The following is a 17,934-nucleotide window of genomic DNA, read 5'->3' as shown; positions in this document are numbered from 1 at the left end:
GGATAAATCCCTGATTATTTGGATGTGTTAAAGAGGTGCCAAGGCATGAGAGTGCCTCTACTTTTTTCAACTCCTAGTTGAGGTGTTGCTCTTTTTATATTTCAGCATTTACACATTACACTCCATAGGGTAGCACTATCCAGCTTGATCCCGATTAGATGAAGTTATGCAGATTATGCCTGAAAATAAGTTAAAGGAAAGTCCCTACCCCACTCATATTAATGACAATAAGTCGGAGAAGAGAATGAGAGAAAACTGGGACAAAGAAGAAAATGAGATAATTTTTAAACTCATTTTAATGTTATAAAAAGAATTCAGTTATGAATTCAGAACAGAATATTTTGTCACCCTTTTAAGAATGCTGAGAGACCCAAACAGATGTGATTGTGTATGCATTAGTATTCTAATGAAGAGAAGCTATGATAAAGAATGTGACTGCTGGCCTTCTGACTCCTCACTGCCAGCAAAGCCTTGGTAGCTGACTCCAATTGCACCGTTTTTGAAACAGCCTCACAAAGCGGACAGAGAGGCAATTCACAACATGGGCATAATGTTGCCACTTTCCAAGGAGCAAGTTATCGCTTTCCATTGCAGGATGATTCCAGGTGAGTAAACACAATTTGAATTCTCTTCAGAATCAAGCATTTATTGTTCTTTTAGATCCATCACATGTTCATGTTTTTTTAAAAATAACTATTCAGATGCAACCTGTTTATTTAACATACTGTACATTTATATTTAATGGGGGAATCTGCCTAATTGCAGGACTTGAGAACCTCATGCAAGATATATTGTGGTGCTTCAGTCAAGTGAAAGGAACTATTGACACAGGGGTCATAGAAGGTGGGTTTATTTTTTCATTTGTTCTTGGAATCAGAATAAAGTATTTTCTTCAGCTAATTGTTCATGCAATCATGGTTTTGTTTCTGTTCAAGGGCTGATGGTGTAACCTGCAAACAGCACCCATGTCATGATTTTTTAAGGGCTTTTTAAAGGTCTAAAATGTGAATACCGCAAACCTTTCTGTTCTCACAGCTTTTATTCAGAATCATGATTCAGTGCATTAATCATTAAGGCAGAATGCCTCCCCCGCTCTGTTTTTGAAAAGGAAAGAGTTGAATAATTTGTTCTGGTTCTTCATGAAGACGTTAATTGTTGTGCTGCATACATTTTATTGAATTTTGATACAGGAAAAGGGAAGCCCTTGATATGTGAAAAGCGAAGTCTTTTTAAAAAGTGCTCAAATGTCAAGCTGTACAATTCTTGATTTTATTTTGTTGAGCTGATTTAATAACACCTGTGAAATAAATGAAATTGGGTTACCATTATCTTTTAATCTAATATCCTTTCTGCTGATAAGATATGGAAATTTGCCCTGAGCATAATTTTACCATTTTTAAACAACCAACAAAATATGTGTTCCATTTAAAAAAAAAAAAAAATCAGATTCTGTAATGTTGTAAAACATTTTAAATACTTTGAGAAATTATTGGGATCTCTAATAGCCTAAACTTCTCACATTGAACTGTTTGTTAACTATCAGAACAGCTAATTTTTCACTATAGCATTTCAGTTCCATTAATTAATCCATCAAAAAATAAGTAGTTCTACATATGAATTCCCGTATGAATTCTTACATTTTGCTATTAAAATTGCTGTTTTCTAAGTAAAACATAATATAGGCTTCAATCCACAGGGGATAAAGTTAAGGTTATTTTCAGAGAAACCTGATTTGTAACAATAATAATTTATTACATTTTATGCTACCTGAGTCCAGCATGTTAGCCCTGGGGCTTAGTGCAAGCAAGATACATCACCAAAAACACTATTGTAAGGTTATACTGACAGAATCTTGCAAAACTACAACTATTTCTCCCTCTTTTCCTTTTACTCTCTGGAAAACTAAGGTCCCTACTGAAATGTTTTCCGTTCTCTCCCCCATTCTGTAGACTGAGACATCTTTTACATGCCAGTTGTCTGTCCCTCTGTCTCCGAAGGTCCTTCCAACATGGCATTTACACAGCAAATCTTGAGAGGTTTACAATTGTTTAAAACATTTAAATACAGAGAACAGGACAAAACACAAAAATTGCACAAGACAAAAAGACAATGATGGCAAAGAAAACATATCCAGAGGAAAACAAGAAAAGGGAAGAAAGGGACCTTCGTGCTCACCAAGGGCCTGGTACAGACTCTCTTTGTTTGTTGAGGAAGTTTTAGAATGTTAGAGCTTTACTTCTATCATCTTTAAAATGCTGATGATATCAGAAAACTTTATCACATTTTTATAATTATATTCTTCTGAAATTTTGAGGGTGTTACATGTAATAGTGCTGTGATTTGCACCAGCTTCCTAAGTAATAGTAATAGTAATATCAATTATTTTAGATAATATCTAGATATTATCTTGAGAACCATGCTGGAGATTATAAAAGCCTTGAGAAATTAGAACTGGGAATCACAGGTTAGATGTCTGAGAGACGCCCTTTGTATTATTTAGGATAATCATGTTAATTGCAGGGCAATATTAACTTTAGGATAAGTTCCATTGTCACCAACACAATCACTTGCTTTTCTATGCTTCAAGATCTTTCAAGGTGGTATACTGTATAAGCTACAAAGAAAAAAATAAAAATTCTGAGCAATAGAAGGAGGGGAAGTTCTAGTAGTCGATTAGAAAAGCTTTAGCAAATGACCCTTATATAATAATGCATCTCCATATAATGATTTAAAACCATTTATTTCCAGGTATGTGAAAAATCATTAGCACTCAAAAAGCAAAGCTGAAATCTTAGTTGGTTGATTAACAGTTATAAATAAGGATGATAGGTTGTAGATCTCAAAGTATTATCCAGGTAGGAGAAATGTTCTCCTCTGAATGTAGGTATTCAAATATAAAAACATTTTGTTCTTCATGTGCTAGTTTGTTTTAGGATGGCCTTAAGTTTTAACCAATAACCGGGAAAAAAAGCATGTGAGTATAGTGGTTAAAGCACCAGACCAGAAACCTGGCCTCCATGAGAACTAGTTGTGCCTTATATGAGGTTGTACCTGCATGAAGCCAGCTGGGGGGTTTAACCCTAGAAAATGTTGCCAACATATAGCAAGGACTTGTCCAGGGAGTTACCAGGAACTAACACAACCCCACCCCCAAACATAACATCCCTATACACTATTTATTGTTTATTTGGTTACATTATTTCATTTGCATATTTTAAAAAAGATATTTATGTAAATATAAATTAATCCTAGCAATGTTATTCTCTAGTGATTTCTTCAACCTATAAAATTGAATTGAAAGTGTTTTTTATGAACTCGTGATATAATGAACATAGGCAATCCACGTGCTGTGTATATTTTTAGTTTTATGACATTCTTCTGAGTGCTGGGAATCACGATAAGCATTAAAAGCAAATAAATTAAATGATAAATTAATTCAAAGCCCATATGAATTCCTGTGAGACTAACAAAGAGCAATTAAGAGATGTAGTTGTAAAGGCCATGGGGTTAGGACCTAAATGAGAGGGTAAATACCACACACCAAAAGATAAGTAATGTTGACAATAGCCTGGCCACAAGGAGAAAGGGCATTCCAAAAAATAGGATGACACATCAAAGAAGGCCTTCTCTCCTATTCCTGCAATAATGCAAATTGCTCAGCTCATTGATTTAAAGATGTTAACAGTTGGGTAGGTACATACTGGTGAGGCACTTCATTATGTATAGAAATGATTAGCTATTAAGAGCCTTAAACACCTTATACAAAAACCTTGAAGCCTAATCAATAACACAATTCAATTGTGCTAGGACTGATACTATGTGGTCTCTGAAGAATGTTCTTCTATAAGTGTTGCTGCATACATTATTAGTTGCCATTACCAAATTATCTTTAAGGGCAAGCTGACATGGGCTGTGTTGCTGTTGTCCAAATGAGAGAGTACAGCCAGCAAATACCTATCTAGGAAGAAGTTCAACTGCAGCACTAGATAAAAATTGATTGAGCATACTTTGGGCCACAATGCCATGTAGACCTTAAGAGGCAGCAGACCCTCCAAGTTGTGTCCTTGTTGCTTCAGAGTTGGAGACCTACTCAATTCCCAGACCCATAAGATGCCATTCTCGTGCTTTAGTCTTGTTGGAATTCAGTTTCAGTTTATTACTGTATCTAGATGTCAATTCAATGCCTGCCCTGATAGGAATAAACTTGGGAACAGGTCTGTGACAAAATATTTACCCCTTTTGGATCTTCTGAATTTTTGCACATTTTCCCTACTTAGTATTCTTATTATTTATTAATTTGATTTATATAGCTGTCCAACTCTCAGAAAGGATGCTGGTTGGCTTACAATTGAAGGAAAGACAAAGAATGGAATTAAAAATAAAAAGTATATCCCATCTTCTCCCCTGCAAAGTAAAACAGATAACCAAGGCCAACTAGATGGATTCATCATCTTGCATTCCAGTCCAGTGCCTGAAGTATATACAGTAAAATGAAGATAAAGAGAACAAATCAAACCAAAGTTTGATGCTTGTTTAATTTAGTTTATTAATAAAAGTGCTCAATGTGTGGGAAAAAGTAATTGCCTGTGAAAAGATTAGTTTCTTCCTGTTTTTTCTCCCTGAGCAATGTAGGTACTAAAGTCAGGCCTGCATATTTTTGGTAGTCTTTCTTCCTCTTCATTGCAAACTCTGAAAACAATTAGAGAGCACAAACTAAAATTTCAACCTCAACAATTTACAGAAAAGAGACTAAATGTGAGATTCTATTGGTTTTTCAGGCTATGGTTTTAAAATTTACTGCAGGGGAAAGATGGGAATTATCTATTATACATAGTTCCAAATGGATTGATAATATTTAGATAATGCTTAAGAGAGCTAATTTAAATAAATAAATTCATTATTTTGTGGACCAAAAATACAATCCAATGCTACTGCATATTTCATTACACAGGGAGAATGGCTTTGTTGCTATCCCATGGGATGCTATTGGATTAGTCTCTGCTATTTGATATGTAAGTCAGCAAAATCTTCTCAAACCCAATAACTCTGCTTTGAGATACAAAAAAAAATGTCCCTTTGCTGGTAATGCTGCATGCACAAATGTTCAAAGTGTCTATTAGCAGCTCTATCAGTATAGATCACCTTTAAAAGTCCAGTAACTGCTAAACAATAGAATAAATAATAATTTCCAAGGTTTATTTTTTAATATGAACTGGTTGATCAAATACTTTACAAAATTTCAAGGCTGACAATTCTAAACAAAAATTAAATTGAAATTGCAAAGTTATTGTCAGGAAAATTGTGAACAAATTTTAATACAAATAAATGGTAGGTAGGTGGGTAGGTAGATAGGTAGTTGTTTTCTGAGGTTTTCACGGGTGTTTGTATGTGGGTCTTTGGTTATTCGGGTTTGCTCCCGTGTAAAATTGGAAGTGTCTTGGCGACGTTTTGACGAAGTCTCATTCGTCATCTTCAGGCTGGTGTTTTCGGCTTCGTGCTTCTAGGAGCAATGTGTGATCACAGCTGTTTCTTCCTTTTAACTGCCAGTGGGGGTGTGAACTGATTGGGTGGGAGCTTGGCTGTGTTCTGATTGGGTGGAGGTGTGTTCTGATTGGTTGGGGGCTTGGCTGTGCTTTGATTGGTTGGGGGTGTGTTCTGTTTAGGTGGGTGGGGGCTTGGCCACGAATGCGAAGCCAAACAACAGCAACGCAGCTCACCAGCTCAAATCCCCCTGCAACTCAGACTAACCCGAGCACAAACAAGCCCCCACCTAAACAGAACACACCCCCAACCAATCACAGCACAGCCAAGCCCCCAACCAATCAGAACACACCTCCACCCAATCAGAACACAGCCAAGCTCCCACCCAATCAGTTCACACCCCCACTGGCAGTTAAAAGGAAGAAACAGCTGCGATCACACATTGCTCCTAGAAGCACGAAGCCGAAAACACCAGCCTGAAGATGACGAATGAGACTTCGTCCAAATGTCGCCAAGACACTTCCAATTTTACACGGGAGAAAACCCGAATAACCAAAGACCCATAGATAGATAGATAGATAGACAGACAGACAGACAGACAGACAGACAGACAGACAGACAGACAGATAGATAGATAGTCAGTTAGTCAGCCTATGGAGGTTCTCAGTCATCGAAGACATGGTTGTCCCAAAGGTGCTTTTTTCAAGAGAGAACTGGACTTACTGATTTTTCTTTGAAGATGCTTCACTTCTCATCCTAGACCTAGAAGCTTCATCCAAGAAGCTATAAATAGATGATAGGCATTCTTTTTTTTTTCATTTTAACGGAATTATTATTCCTGACACAAAGTTTAGCATGCTGTGTGGACTTAAGATAATGATTCCACCTATGAGAATGGGACTTGCTTCAGAACATATGTAAACATAACTCTATGGGAAGATTACAATCTTAACAAAATGTAAATAACTGAATTAGTTACCAGTTGGCTTCTGGGTGCAATTCAAAACACTGGTGGTCACTTATAAATCCTTTCATGGCATGGGCCTATTTGTAGAGCTGCCTCTCCTTCATTGTTTCTATCCATCTGCATTAAGAGGCACATTAAGCTCCCATCAATCATGGAGTATCATCTAGCAGACTCTAGAAGTGGGCCTTTTTTCTTGTGGCACCTGCCCTTTGGAACATCATTCGCCCACAAACTAGATGGCCCCAACTCTGTTGGACTTTCATCTATGCCTTGGAGAAGGGGAACAGATTGTCAAAGTCTATGAGATGGTTATTTTAATTGCTATTTGATTGGGGGGGGGGAGTTGTCTTGGATGCCAGTTATGCATTTGACTTTGCTGTTGAGTTTTTAAACTGCTGTTAGCCACCCAGAATCATCATAGTGAGATAGGCTGCCATAGAAATTGAATAAAATAAACATGGATAAATGATTGCACTGTTATCCTATAATTCTATGGCTCTTTCCTGAATATTATAGTTAGTAATTTATTTCTCAGGAGCTTTCCTCTCTACTGAGAAGTGCTATCAACCCATCCTTAAATCAAGAAAACATACAGCCCAAAATTTACTGCTCCCATTGCTGATACCTATTCCAAATCTCTAGCATTGCTGCTATGGTAATTCTGACAGTCCATTGGCACAGAGCCACCATTACCAGGTTTTTAGAGAGATAGCAACTGACCAGGATGTAATGGCTCTCCAATCCCAGCCATTACAGGGTCAGCTCATGAAATGGATAGCAATGTATATAGATGTCTATGGAGATTCTCAGTCATCCAGGTCATGGTTATCCCAAAGGTGCTTTTTCACGAGGCAACTGGACTTTCTTTGAAGAGGTTTCACTTCTCATCCAAGAAGCTTCTGAGCTGAAGAAGCTTCTTGTATGAGAAATGAAACCTCTTCAAAGAAAAAAACAAAGTCCAGTTGCCTCTTGAAAAAGCAACTTTGGGACAATATATATAGAGCATTTATGACTATCCTTGGATGCTAATCAGCTAAAAAACATCCACTGATGTTTCTAACTCTGTTTCAGAGTTAAAAGATGATTTAACTCTGTTCCACTAATGAGCCGGGAATGAATATGAAAGAAATAAAGGCATTCCACAGAAAAGATGCTTCTAACTTGTTAGTTTGCTGCCAAAAGGGGGGGGGGGAAACAAAACACCAAGGCAACATTGAAAAGATTGTGCTAAATAACCCTCCCCCCCACTCAATGCACATGTTCTAGGGAACAAACTCAATTGAACTAACTGCACTCAGCTTTTTTTTTTTTTACTAGCCTTGCACAGATGGATATTGGCGTTTTTTAGTCCAAAAGGTATTTCCCTTTTGCTTCTATTAAATTTCTCCACCACGGAAAAAAAAAAAGACACCTCCGAGTAAAGGCATCCTGTAATAGGAACACAAATCGTCCTTGATTTTCTTTTAACGCGCGACCTTCCTGAATTGTAGAGTTTTCCTCTTTTTCGGTTTCTGGGTTGAGGTTGCGCCCAGTCCAGCTGACATTGCGGGAAGTCTGCCCTTTACACGCAATGCTAACCTTGATGTTGACAGTCCTTAGAAGTCGGCTTGGCGGAGTCGTCTGCGCTTCGCTCCAAAATCAGCCCTGAAACTTGTCGTGGCAATTTCCAAGGATCTTGCACGCCCGCGCAGTGAAGCCGACCTTCCCCACCGAGAGCGAGCTTTCCAGGATTATCAATGCACGCAAGTCCCCTCGTTGCTTCTTGTGTATTTACCAGCGGGAGGGACTTAGTCAGCAAATCCTGCTCGGAGGCGCTTTAGCCAATGAGGAACCTCGCCCTGCTTGCTAGGGGGCTTCGGAGTTGGCGCTGGACGCCTGCAGAAATGCGAGGCGGTCCTCGCTGGGGCTGATGGCAAAAATGGGGTCCGGCAACAGAGGTGGTGACTTAGCTCGCTCAGCAATTGGCGGGATTCCGTAATGCATCCATCATGTAGCCTTGCCTGCCCAGCCCCATGGAGCGAGAGGATTGTTTACCCCTCACTTTTGCATAAATGCGTCTTTGCCGCTGGAAGATGAAATGCTTTTCTCGTTACCTGCCTTACCTCTTCCGACCGCCGAACACCATCCTCTCTTCCAGCTGCCACACCGAAGGTACCCGAGCGGAGAGGAGAAGGGCAGGATGGGTGGGACGCGAGGTACGGCGCAGAGCCGAGGGGAGGGGAAAGAGGAGAAAGTGGGAGGAGAGCCTGAGATTGCCTTTGGCAGCCGATGTGTGACCGGGCTTGGAAGAGCTTGGGGGGGGGGGTGTTCTGGGGAGGGGATCCGCGATAAGATTTCGGGAATCTCGGTGTGGCCTTGTGGAAAATCCGCCCGCCGTTCCTCATCAAGGTGAATGATGCACGGTACTACTACCCTTCCAGGAGGGTCTTCTTTAGGCGATCGCGTACAAAGGTTGTTCTTAAGTTTCATGGGCTTTTAGGTTTTGCCCCGAGAAGAAACGGAAGAATAAGATTTGCCCTCCCGTGGAAGCAATCCCGTTCGGTGCGTGGAAAGCATGCTTTTACCGTGTGGCTTGCTTTGCCTCCCTCCCTCCCTCTCACATCCCTGGCAATCTCTGTGTGTGTTTTTTTTAAAAGATCTCTTGTCCTGTAGAGGTGAGATCAGCCACTGCATACAGTACAGTAAGTTCTTAGTAGGATTTTTACATGCTAATGAGCGAAGGGTAAGGTTAACAAGGTTCTGGGGTTGGCAAATATCCGACTTTTTGTGTGCCTGTGTGTGCAAGTTTTTCCTTCTGCACTGATCTGCAGGATGTATACAAGAGCAATATCAGGCCTTTTTTTTTTTAATGAATTGCCATTCATTCACAGTCTAAGAGTTAATGTAAAAAAGCTTACAGAAAATAACATTGAAACGTTATCCCTCATACTATACAAAATTGTCTGGTAGAGGGGCCACTGATGATAGGCATGGTACAAAATTCTGGATCTATAATTAGTGTATATATATATAGAAATGTTTCCAAAATGTAACTTGCGTTAATTTCTATGTAAACAAGCCAAGTGAGTTTATTAAACAAGCTTAAATAGGACTGTGGTGCTGCAAGTTAACTAATTAAAATGTAAAGCTGTAGTTGTCTATAGAGCACATTCATGCTGAGCTGCCGTTAATCTATGTATTGTAGATCAAAACACATTTTAGTTTGGCTCAGTAACTTATAATTAGAAGATGGGAAAATCAGATAGGATAGGGTTTTAATTGTCCTCATAATGTCCAAATATTATGTGCTTGAAATTGGTTCACTTAGGATATAATTCAAAGTTAGTAAATTTGCTATAAAGAAATAGGCTTGGATCATGCTTTCCTGCCTTTGATTTTTACAAATAAAATATTTCTACGATGATACGTTCTGTTATTACATGATGACCAATCTGTATCCTATAATTTTTGGGCTTTTTCTATCATTGAATATTTCTGAAAAAAATATTATTACACTCATTTAAGATCCATTTGTTTTAAAAAGACATGTTTTTAATGTGACTTGGTATGTGACAGGATTTCCAAGCATGTTTTAGATACCTATCTTGGGTTCTTCTGTTTCTGTTCTTCCTTCTTGTCTCATTTTCTCATTATTTTGATAATAAACTTTTCAGGGAAGGAGATGGCCTTTTCACTTCTATGGCTCTTTCAGTCTTTCCAAATTTGATACTGATCAGATATACGGGATTAGCATATATCTTCAAGCCAATAGAATGTGTAAATTGCAATCCAATTCAACACAGCAGGGTACACAATTAGGTAAAGTTAATGAAAAGGCCATTAATATTGATATTGCTGCAAAGAAATATTGAAATCAATGTAAAGGAATGGTCAGATATTGACACCTGAAGGTAGACTTGAAAATATACTAAAAGAAAACAAAAGCAATATACATCTGGTGAGATGGGTGGCAAATTAATAAATAGAAAATAATACACCTGGATTTTTCTTAACTGATCTGCTGAAGGAATGGACAGGGAGGAATCCCTTAAAACTGAAGGCAATCAACCAGCTGTCCCTGTGAAGGGTAAAAGCTAGTTGATATTTTTTTCCTTTTGATGTTAAAATAACAAACAGTGGGAGAATCCAGAAGATGTGGCCACTTCTAAACTTGATATGGGAACCAACTGGATATATTATCCCTTGAATTCCTGTGAATTTCCCAGAGCTTTTTTGGTGTCAAATGGCACTAAATAAAATAAAAGGAATAAATAATAAACTCTATCAAAACTAAAAAAAGGGAAGCCGCTTCAATCTAATTTAACCAGCAAACCATAGGAGGGAAGCAAATCAAAAATTATTGTCAATTATTTCTGTAATTGATGTGTAGGTACACACTTTTCCCATTTCTGAATTCCGACCATTGGTCCAATATTTGTTTGTTTATTTAAACAATGTGTATGGCTACCCATCTCATTACAATACTGTGATTCTGAGAGGCTAACTTAAAACCAGAAAACAGCAAAACAGATCAATTAAAAAAGAAATTACAACAAGAGTCAATCGCTATATCGTATGTCAGAGATCCAAATAGATCATTCTGTCTTGTAATTGATAAACAATAAACAAACCAACAAATCTCTTCTAACACCAGATTCAAATGTCTTAGGGAGAAAAACGGGTCTGTAGTCACTTATGAAAGACCAACAGGGTCATTCTGCTCTGTTGGAATGCTGATCTACAAAGCAGATGCTAAAGTGTAGCTCCTGAGTCCCAGAAGATGGCATTGCTTAAAGGAAGAGACCAGGAACATGGCCACATTGTCACTCCTAGTGGGTTAAGCCAAACAATCTGACATAGTAAGTCCCCATAAGTAACTTTGGCTCTGTGCCATACAGGCACTAACCATCATCTTGAATTGCAATCTAGAAACTTATTGGAAGCCAGTGCATTTTGTAGAGAAACACTCAGAACTGCTTGCACCACTGTGTTCTGAACCAGTTGCAACTTTTGAATGTTCTTCAAGTGCTGCTCCATGTAGAACATTCTGATTGGCTCAGGAATTCTGGGAGTTGAAGTCTACATGTCATAAAAAGGCCAAGGTTCCCTGTTCTGCAGTAATACTATTCTACAGTAATCGGTGTATTATCATGACTAGGGTCTCTTCATCCAGAAACAGATGCTATTGGCTCAAAAGTTGAACTGGGCAAAGACCCTCAATGGTTGCGAATTGCTTCTGGGTGCCCTTTGTTGGGATTGAACAGAAGCTCTTCTCTAGCCAGACTTCCAAATCTCTAGGCCCATGATGGTGAACCTATGTCATGCGTGGCACAGGTAGCACGCAAAGCCATATTGGTGGGCACGTGAGTGTTGCCCTAGCTCAGCTCCGGCATGTGGGAAACAGTCTGTTTCCGACCTCCTGGGGATGAGGAAGGCCATTTTCGCCTTCCCCAGGTTCCTAGAAAGGCTCTGGAGCCTGGGGAGGGCGAAAAATGGGCCGACCGGGCCCACCGGGCCATCACATGCCAATACGGGGAGAGTCCGGGGGGTCGCACACAAATGCAGGGGCGGAGGCACATTGAATTATGGGTGTGGGCACGCGCACGTGTGACCCCCCCCACTCCCCCCCGCTTTAGGCACGCAACGGCAAAAAGGTTAGCCACCACTGCTCTAGGCATTGGGAAAGAACCTTGACAGCATTACTTGGTTGACTTGGGGCAAAAATGTATAATTGGATTTCTATGCTATGCTATGTTTTACATAAAGTTTGTTGCCACAATTGATTGCCTTTATGCAGCATATGAAACCATAAACATTGTATTATGGCATTGCACAACTATGAACTTTCTTTTTTTTTTTTTTTATTGCAAAAGTTTTACAATTACATTTTCACCCCCTTTTTCACCCCCCACCTCCCGCCCCAAACTTCCCATCCTCCCTAACCCTCCCTAACCCTCCCCCCCCAGACTTCCCTATTACTTACTCATAACTAATGACACTAATATATAAGCCTGAACCCGTCCCTCCCCCTATAAAGTTTTTCCTCTTTATCCCTTTGCATTAAAATATTTCTAATACATTATTTTCAAATAAAAGCTATTTGATACTTTCTAGTTTGATATTTGTTCTGAACATATTCTATCCACCTTTTCCATTCCCATTCATAAGTCTCTTGTGAACAATCTTTTAAATACGCTGAAATCTTCGCCATCTCTGCAAAACTGGCCATCTTCACAGTCCATTCCTCGATAGTGGGCAAAGCTTCATTCTTCCAGTATTTACCTATCAACAGTCTTGCTGCCGTTATCATATACAATATCAATTTTGTTTCACCCAATGTAAAACCCTTAACTATACCCAATAAAAACAGTTGTGGAGAAAACTGAATTTTTTTCTTCAAAACATTCTGCATGACCCAGATTTTTATCCAAAAAGCCTTAACTTTCCTACAGGTCCACCAAACATGATAATACGTAGCATCCAAACATTCGCATCTCCAACATTTTGGCTGAACATTAGGGTACATACATGACAACTTTTTGGGATCTAAATGCCATCTATAAAACATTTTATAGAAATTTTCCCTCAGATTCTGCGACTGTGTAAATTTAACATTCTGAACCCAAATTTTTTCCCATGTTTCCAACATCACTGGTTCTTCAAAATTTTGTGCCCACTTAATCATACAATCTTTAACTAATTCGGTTTCTGAATCCCTTTCTAGCAAAACATTATAAAGCCTTTTAATATGCATTGGACCTTTCTCTTTTATATGTCTAACCAATTCTTCCTCATGCAACATAATACCAGTTTTTTGGTCCTCTTTCCATCTCAATTGTAATTGATTATATTGTAACCAAGTTAGATTAAGTCCTTCATCCAACAGTGTCTGTAATGTCTTCAGCTGCCATCTGCCCGCATCTGTAAAAAGAACCTCTTTGTATAAAAACCCCCCGAGTGACATTATATTTGTATTCCACAAAGTATGACCAAGATCCAGCCATAGCGGTATTTTGTAATCCCATTTGAGTCGGTGCTTCTTCCAAACTCTCATCAAGGAGTCTCTAAGTATATGGCTTTTAAATACTTTATCTACTTTGTCGTCATAAAATAAATAAGCATGCCATCCAAATTCGAGATCAAAACTTTCTGCGTTTAGTATTCCAGTCTTTTTACTTCCAAACCAATCACTTGTTAAAGTTAAAGCTGCAGCATCATAATATAACTGTAGGTTTGGGAGTTTAAGGCCTCCTCTTTCTGGAACATCTTGCATAATTTTCAGTTTCACTCTCGGCTTCTTCTCGTTCCAGACAAACTTATTCACACCAGACTGCCAAACTTTCAATTGTTTATCACTTTTAAGCACCGGAATCATTTGAAACAAAAACAGAAGTCTTGGCAAAATATTCATCTTAACTGCTGCTATTCTTCCAAGTAAAGACAGTTGCAGCTTTTTCCAGGTCTCCATATCTTTCTGGACCTCTCGCCACAACACCTCATAATTATTTTGAAACAATTTCAAATTTGATTCTGCAACCTGAACTCCAAGATATTTTACCTTAGGTACAATTTCAAAACCTGCCCTCCTTTCAAGCTCATATTTACGATCTTGTGTCATATTTTTAACTATCATTTTGGTCTTTTTTGAATTCAGTCTAAAACCTGAAACTCTACCATAGTCTTGTATAATGTCATTCATCAAGATTATTGATTCCATTGGTTGTGATAGGGTAACCACCAGATCATCTGCAAATGCCTTTATTCTGTAATCCTCTTGCCTTATCATTATGCCTTTCAAAATTTTAGAATCCCGTATTGTGTTTAACAAGACTTCCAATGTTAAAATAAATAAAAGTGGGGACAACGGACATCCCTGTCTTGTTCCTTTTTCAATTTTAAACTCTGTCGTCAAACTTCCATTAATAATAATCTGTGCCTTTTGCTCTTGATAAATTGCTGAGATTGCCTGTATAAATTGGTCCCCAAAGTCCATCTTTTTTAAAGTCTTTAATAGAAAATTCCAATCCACTCTATCAAAGGCCTTCTCTGCGTCCAAAAAAGCCAGCACTGCAGGAATCTGTTTATTCTTATCAAGATATTCCAATAAGTCTATTACTTGCCTTACATTGTCCTTCATATATCTGCCTTCAATAAATCCCGCTTGATCCTCATGAATCACCTTTTGAATTACTGGCATCAATCTGTTGGCTAATACCTTCGCATAAATTTTATAGTCTGTATTCAAAAGAGATATTGGTCTATAATTCTCTGGTTTTTTAGGACCAACTTGTTCTTTTGGTATCAAAGATATATAAGCAGTTGTCCAAGATGGGGGTATTTTACCCCCTTGTTGAATGTTACAAAATAAGTCTCTAAGTTGTCCCACCATTTCAGCTTGCAAAGTTTTATAATACACTGCAGTCAGACCATCCGTGCCAGGAGCTTTGGCTGTTTTTAACTGTTTAATTGCTGCTGTTATCTCCTCCTCTGTTATGGGATAATTCATTCTTTCCTTTTGTTGATCAGTAATTTTTGTAATTCTCTTATCATTTAAATATTTTTCTATAAGTCCATTCTGCACCTCTTCTTTAGCATATAATTTAGTATAATAATCCACAAAAGCTTCTTTAATTAATTTTTGTTGAAAGATTTCTTTCCCGCCAATATCAATACTATCAATAGTCCGTATACTTTGTTTTTTCCTCAATGTGTAAGCCAACCATCTGCCCGGTTTGTTAGCGTTGCAAAATGTATTATGCTTCGCATATTGTAGGCTTGTTGCAACTTGTTCCGCCATAAGCATTTGAAATTGGTCTTTCAAAAGTTTTATAGCACCTCGAATTCTTTCATCTGTTGGGTTTTTAATAAGTAGCTGTTCTTTATTCTTTATTTCCATTTCCAACTCGATTCTTTTCTTTTGTCGGAACTGTCTGTGTTTAGAGTTCATATAGATAAGTACCCCTCTCATATAAGCTTTACTTGCATCCCAAACAATTTCAATTGGAGTACCTTTATTCAAATTTATTTCAAAAAATTCTTTCAAATGCTTTTTAAGTTCTATTATATTTTTTTCATATCTAAACAAGTTCTCATTTAATCTCCAAGAGCGTCTCTCAACCTTATCCATCTCAATTTCTATCCATACAGGGCTATGGTCAGTCAAGGTTCTTGGAAAAATCTTTGTTCTTTTGGTCTTAACAAGTAGATCATTTGACAACAGGATAAAGTCAATCCTAGAAAAAGATCTATGTCTATCAGAAAAAAAAGTGTAATCCAATACATTTGAATTATGTATTCTCCAAACATCTTTTAATTCCATATCTTCTTTCATATCAAAAAAAGTCTGTGGTAGTCTAATTCTAGACTTTGCCAAGCTCTTTTTATCTAATTTAGAATCAATTACTCCATTCCAGTCTCCCATAATTAAAATAGATCTATAGTCCCATTGCAATATTTTAGTATGTAATATCTTATAAAAATAATCCTGTTGTTGGTTGGGAGCATAAATTCCAATCAAAAGAATTGGTCCATTTGCTGTAAGCAATTCAATTGCTACAAACCTACCATCTTGATCTGCTTCTATAACTTTCGCTATTAATTTTTTATTTACATAAATAACCACACCATTCTTTTTCTGCGAAGTCGAAGATATAAAATGTACTCCTAATTTTGAGTTTATCAAATATTTTTGATCTTGAGTAGTTATATGCGTTTCTTGTAAACATATTATATCATTATTAAATTGTTTCAAATATGTAAATATTTTCTTCCTTTTCTGTGCTGAATTCAACCCATTGACATTCCAAGATAGACACTTAAAGGTCATCGGCCTCTTTCTGGAGCGCGGAGCAATATCTTTGAAGTTCCTCCGAAAGCTTCGATCTCGCTCCTCCCATAGCGCCACTCTCTTGTACGGTACTCTTAACTGCCTTCTTGTCTTGTCTTTCCTGTTGTTGTTGTTGCTGTTGTTTAAATAGCTTAGATTGAGCTCTAGTTATACGTTGATCTTTCACTTCAGCCAACTGAATCAAATCCAAAATTGGAGAAGAATCCAGCAAGGGCTCACTCAAAAAACCTCCTTCTGCACCTTGCACTGTTTCTAATTCCTGCTTAGACTGTTCTTCCAATTGCCTCTCTTCACTCTCCTTAATCTCCAAAACTGTAGATGTACGTGGAGATGGAGTTCTTTCCTTAAGTATAGTACTATAAAAATGTTGTGCCTTCTCCACGGTATTCAACCGATATCCTTCTCCCTTGTATCTAAAAATTATCCCAGCTGGTACATCCCACCGGAAGGGTATCTGTAAATTTTTCAATTCCTTAACAAGAAAACCAAATTCTTTTCTAGCTTTCAGCATTTTAGGAGGTAATTCTTTAAAAATTTCAAGTCGTGAACCCCCCACTTGTACAGAAGTATGAAAAGATTTTTGCAGGATATGATTTCTAATTTCTCTATCAGTGAAATATATCACCACATCTCTAGGCAGTTGTCTTTGAACTTGAACTTTCTTGATAATCTTTGTTATTTGTTGTAATATTTTTATGTTATTTTATGATGGTTGTAGTTACAGTATTCTCTTGTAAGCAGCTTGGGATATCTAGGAGGAGGTGGCTTAATCTGGGCATAAATAAATAAAAAATGCAAAGCTGCAGCCTCAGATTATGAAGGAGAATACTTTTGAAAGCTATCCAGAGATTTTGTGTGAATTTGATATGATTTGGCAGGAGTTGTGTCATAATGCAAGCTACATAATTTACATCATTTGTATAATAATTTGCGCCCTTTGAATGATGATGTCACAACATGAGATAATTGCAGATGGTGCCTGATGCACATGTTACTCGTGTTTTTCTATGTGGTAGCAAAGAATTCTGATGTTGGGCTTATCCCTTCATCTTCATGTTGGAATCATCCAGCAAGGGCCCATTTTGCCTATATTTCTTTAATGCCTTTGATGTCTGATTTAAAATAGCCTGGGCTTTTCTCCGAATCCAGAAGCCTTTTCTGTATAGAATTCTGTGAAAGGAAAATGTATATCTGATTAATTTGAAATGTTCATGTGTTTTGAAGATGCAGCATTTTTCTATATTTTAATGGAATGTTTGGCTTTCTGATGCAATTATCTTAAATAAAATGATACCAGACCAAATAATGAAGTAATACGTCACATGTCTTTGCTAGAAATTGCTTTGTTTTGATCAATCTGTGCAAATGTAATTCAAATCATGTGATGATTATCTTGATCTGAAAACTATGGCCTGAGATGGGGGTCATACTGGCATTACACGCAGGCCATGCCCACCCCAGCTCTGCGAAGGGAAAAAAGTCATGAAACATCATATGACGGCAACGTGAAACTGCAAATTTGATACCTGTGGCCTAAGACAATCACTGTACATGTTGCACATGTATGGAAAGAGCGAATCCCAGCATCTTAGGGGAAGTCACACATTTGGGCAGACCTGAAAAAAATAATGATGGCTTATTGCTTACATTACTGATATTT

The 17,934-nt window shown here is 37.9% G+C and overlaps 1 protein-coding gene across 2 annotated transcripts in view; it reads left to right on the top strand.

The window, feature by feature from the left end:
* Positions 1 to 541: 541 nt before the first annotated feature.
* PPP2R2B (protein phosphatase 2 regulatory subunit Bbeta) overlaps positions 542 to 17,934 on the top strand; it is a 254,662-nt gene continuing 237,269 nt past the window's right edge. The window contains exons 1-2 of one of the 2 annotated variants that reach the window (XM_070933946.1): positions 542 to 605; positions 766 to 843. In XM_070933946.1, the coding sequence (XP_070790047.1) occupies positions 542 to 605; positions 766 to 843 (142 nt within the window). Of the gene's footprint in view, positions 606 to 765; positions 844 to 8,499; positions 8,600 to 17,934 lie in introns of those variants that run through there. The other variant, XM_070933947.1, reaches the window with a different exon arrangement.

Source organism: Pituophis catenifer, unplaced genomic scaffold, assembly GCF_029215685.1.
Source record: "Pituophis catenifer annectens isolate HBS135680 unplaced genomic scaffold, rPitCat1.0.hap2 SCAF_2, whole genome shotgun sequence".
NCBI lineage: Eukaryota > Metazoa > Chordata > Lepidosauria > Squamata > Colubridae > Pituophis > Pituophis catenifer.
The sequence above is the reverse complement of the archived record's forward strand: the minus strand, read 5'-3'. Positions and strand labels throughout refer to the sequence as shown.